Raw genomic sequence first — 4673 nt, 5'->3', positions numbered from 1 at the left:
TCGGACTATTGCATACAAATCAGGTTATATGATCACACACATATTATGTCATCAATGCAATTTAAAATAACACATTCTTATGGTGTTACTGGAATATTTAACCACAAAAGGATGTAATATACCTTCTAGCTCAGATCCTTGATCCTTGATATCATTGAAGTCCATCTTTTAGAAGACTCAGTAATCATGTGTGTTCCACCAAGAAGCCCGAAACCCAAGAGCTGATATCTGGCTCATTTTATAAATTCCAGTCTGTGGGAAAATGACACAGTTCCATCCCATACAGATGGCATCTTATTAGGCAGGACAATGTAGATCAATTTAGAAAAAACTGGACAATCTGGAAATCTCTGTCTTCATTTGAAACCACTACATGTGTATAGTCCTATAAAAAGTAATTTATGTCATTTGTGAATATATTAGATGTGTATTTTATATGACAAAGGAAAAGGGGCTAATTATGTCCTATTGGTCCATAACCATTGTCCCAGCTTAACACTTTTAAACCAGAAGGAGTGTGGCTGTGAGCTGAAATGGGAAGAAGAACCCTCACTTGGACATACCATCCTAGGAAGCATTTTTCCAAAGAAAATTACAGGAAAGCCATAGCAGTGTGGCTTTCTTCTATGAGTAAGTGTTGGAGTCTAGCAGAACTCTAAGGGACCTAACAATGTGGGAGCAGAAAGAAGCCAGTTCTGAATTCATGATATCCTTCTATTGGGTCCATCTTACTAGTCCTTCTATTTTTATTCATGGTAAAAATACACCCTATTATTAAATAAGGCACCCAAACCCTGTCTTCCTTTGAAAATGTTCTGTTGTGCTCTTTACCTGGAATGTCTGTCCCCCACTTTCCACTTGGAAAAGATTGCTTATTCTTCAGAACCAGGTAAAATGTTTATAATTCACACCTGGAAGATGTTTTTCTGTGACTTTATTGTTTTTAGTATCATCCTATATTTTAATCACAATGTATACTTGTTTTATTTCATTTTATCCCATTTCTGCCATTGCAGAACACTACTCAAAAGCAAGATGCAAAGCCTATTTGTCTTTACTTTTCCATTCCTGTATTTATCTTCCAAATCTCTAGTATGCACTACTTTCTTCCTCATTGCATTATCCTCTCTTTCTCATTGTCCTCTCTTATTTCTTTTCTACAGCTGGTCCAAGTCCTTCTATATGAAGATCAGTTTATCCCATTTAAACTACTCCAAGTCCACTCATTATTCTGTTCAGCCCAATAATATCTAACAGACTATGAATGAAAAACAAAGGATCCAGCTTAGAAAGTAGGGGAAAGGGATATGCTGTGAATAGTCTTTAATAATTTTGTCCTCAAAATAAGTGTCAGTCTGTATTCCACAGGACTGTGCACTCCTTGATCATGTTTTGGGTTTTATCGCAATGTATTTAGTTTTTTGATATTGCCAGTAGTTAGCATAATGCTTGACACAAAATTGCTATTCAGTAAATATTGGTTGCTTGAATAACTGAATGAAGGAATAAATGAATGAATAGAAAGCTCATATTCTACAGGAAATTCATATAAATGCAAAAATACCTAATTATTGACATTCTAAACCCATTATTACTATGGTCTTAGAAAATTATGCAAACAAGTTCCTTAGAAACTAATTTTTTGAGTCATTTAACAGTAACAATGGTTTTCACTCAAAGATGCCACTGCTCATCTATCAAAACCTATGATAAGCCAAATCTCCCCATCAGCTGGGGTGTCGGCACAATGACTCACATTGCCTAAGACACTTCTGCACAGAAGTGTGCCTGCCAGTTTGCAGCTAAAAGGAAATCAGCCCTAAAAAAAATAGCTTCATTTTACCACTCTTGTCTCTCTTTGGCATATACACAGACTAGGTACCTAACATCCTAAAATGCTTACTCTTCCTTTCTATGATCAAAGACTACCCATTAGAAATTATTTTTGTTGAGTTCTACTTTATCTTCCTAAGAAAGATAAGAGACTAGAAAACCAGTGCACATAGAAGACAAGAAGTTAAGCTAGTAAAATGACATTTCCTTTCACATAAGATTACAGAACTCACTATTCCAGAGTTAAACTAGAATCAGTTATCCAGGAGAAGATGGATAATTTCGATGAGAACCTTTTACCCATAAATTGCTGTCCATCTCCTTAATCCAGTCATGAAGAAAAATGGTAGGCTCTACATTTCTCTCACATTTAAATATCAGGAACAGAAAAATGAGAATTTCAGGAATTAATGGTATCACTGGCCCTTACATTTATTTTGGAACCTCGAGATGAGAACTAGTCCTTCATTTAGAGTAAAGGAATTTCTTTAAAAAATATTCACATTCTCTCTGAGGAGCATTTCTGACACAGTACATTCTTTGTAGCTTCCTTCACATCTTTGTTCCTCAAACTATAGATGAGGGGATTGAGCATAGGTGTCACAACTCCATAGAAGAGAGAGATGATTTTGTCTGTGACTTGTACTTTGTCTGCACCAGAAGAGTCTTTAGCCTTGGGTTTTGCATACATGAAGAGGATGGTTCCATAGAATATAATCACCACTGTTAAGTGGGCGGAGCAAGTGGAGAAGGCTTTGCGCTTCCCCTCTGCAGAAGGAATCTTCAGGATGGTGGAGAGAATGAAAACGTAGGAAACGAAAATGAAAAGTACTGGGACCACAAGAAAAATTATATTAGCAATAGCCATACTAATAACATTTATGGAGATATCAGCACAGGCCAATTTTAAGACAGCCAAGATTTCACAAGTAAAGTGATTAATGACATTATCCCCACAGAAAGGAAGCCGCATTGCAAGAGAGGTCTGCAACATAGAATTGACACCCCCTGCAATCCAGGACCCAGCAGCCATGGGCACATATGAAGTCCTGCTCATTATGATGGAGTATCTCAGAGGGTTACAGATGGCCACATAGCGGTCAAATGCCATCATGCTTAAAAGGACACACTCTGTGGCTCCCATAGCGAAGGAGAGGAACATTTGCACTCCACATCCAGAGAAGGAAATGGTTTTCTTTGACGTTAAGAAGTTGCTGAGAAATAGGGGAATAGAAGAACTGGTATAGCAAATATCCAAGAATGATAAGTTACTGAGGAAAAAGTACATGGGGGTGTGCAGGTGGGTGTCACAGACACTTACAATGATGATGACTCCATTTCCCAGCAGGATCACTAGGTACATACATAGGACCAGCACAAAATAAATGGCCTCAAGTTCTGGATAGCCAGAAAGTCCCAAAAGGACAAATTCTGTCACAGAAGACTGATTGGTCTTTCCCATGTTAATATTTTCTTTCACTAAAATGAATTCTGTGGCAGCCAGAATACCTGTGGATCTGTTACAACAGTGTTTGCAAAAGTTATTTGTATCCTTAAGTGGCTTCCCTTATGGGTAATATAGACTTATAAATAGATGCACAGATAGCATAAGAATATGGTAAGATTCTCTAAGCTCAGTTAGAATTTTAGGTCTCATGGAGACTTCAGCTCAAAAATTAAAAAAAAAAAAAAGTCCTTGTTAGAAAAGAGAATCAGAAAACATACAACTGGGTTAGAATTATGTACCTCATTTACATTATGAATTTGAAATTATTTTGAATGCAATGTCACCATAACATTTTGACCAAACAATCTGGAACACAACTAATATGTTAGCATCAACAAAAATTACTGTCCTACAGTTACTAAAATAAAATGGTGTATGTAAGTCCTGCTTTAATGGTTTCATCTCAGTTTCAGAATCTTGTGGCTAGAAAAACAAGCTGAAAAGATACATTTTTAGAAAAAGCAATTTGGTTTAATTTAAATCTGGGAGGAAATATATACCTGTAATATCTTAAGAATATTAACTAGACATTACTAATAGTTGTAAAAGAAAAAGGAAACATTTTTAGATAAAATTATTGTATTTCTCAGTAAAAATTGGGGTGTCTATTGTCTTGCCTTATATATATATATATAATGAATTATAAGTAGATCTCAGAAAAACTCTAGTGTTCATGTCTCAATCTACAAATCATAATAAAGATATAACCTAAGAAACTCAAGTGATGGGGGATTTACTCTTTTACTTGCAGGTATAAGAAAATACATACTACTTTTCTGCACAGAAATCAGCTTCTGCTCAAACAGTTGCTCTATCAATTTTTTTCTCACTGCATATTCAGAACACCCATAATAAAGTGGGATAGGTCATTCAAAATATTCTTAAGCATTACTGATACATTCTAATTATTTATATCCACACTTGACTAGAAGTACAATGTTTCTAAATTAAAATGCCAGAAATGGGGGAACCTGGGTGGCTCAGTGGGTTAAGCCTCTGCCTTCAGCTCAGGTCATGATCTCAGGGTCCTCGGATCGAGCCCCGCATCGGGCTCTCTGCTCAGCAGTGAGCCTGCTTCCTCTTCTCTCTGCCTGCCTCTCTGCCTACTTGTGATCTCTCTCTCTCTCTGTTAAATAAATAAAATCTTTTTTTTAAATACCCATTTGCAACGACGTGGATGGAACTAGAGCGTATCATGCTTAGCGAAATAAGTCAAGCAGAGAAAGACAACTATCATATGATCTCCCTGATATGAGGAAGTGGTGATGCAACATGGAGGCTTAAGTGGGTAGAAGAAGAATAAATGAAACAAGATGGGATTGGGAGGGAGACA

General features: G+C 36.6%; 1 protein-coding gene across 1 annotated transcript; it reads right to left on the bottom strand.

Moving 5' to 3' along the window:
- Positions 1 to 2332: 2332 nt before the first annotated feature.
- On the bottom strand, positions 2333 to 3304 carry LOC132025066 (olfactory receptor 13C7-like). The gene has a single exon (XM_059412242.1). It carries the CDS (start codon positions 3293 to 3295, stop codon positions 2333 to 2335), a length of 963 nt encoding a protein of 320 aa, XP_059268225.1. The 5' UTR covers positions 3296 to 3304.
- Between the last annotated feature and the right edge of the window lie 1369 nt (positions 3305 to 4673).

Source organism: Mustela nigripes, chromosome 9, assembly GCF_022355385.1.
Source record: "Mustela nigripes isolate SB6536 chromosome 9, MUSNIG.SB6536, whole genome shotgun sequence".
NCBI classification, from domain to species: domain Eukaryota; kingdom Metazoa; phylum Chordata; class Mammalia; order Carnivora; family Mustelidae; genus Mustela; species Mustela nigripes.
Note: the sequence above shows the minus strand (reverse complement) of the source record. Positions and strands in the feature narration are given on the sequence as shown.

Coding starts and splice junctions, on each gene's coding strand:
- LOC132025066 (XM_059412242.1), bottom strand. CDS start 3,295: ATGGGAAAGACCAATCAGTCTTCTGTGACAGAATTTGTCCTTTTGGGA.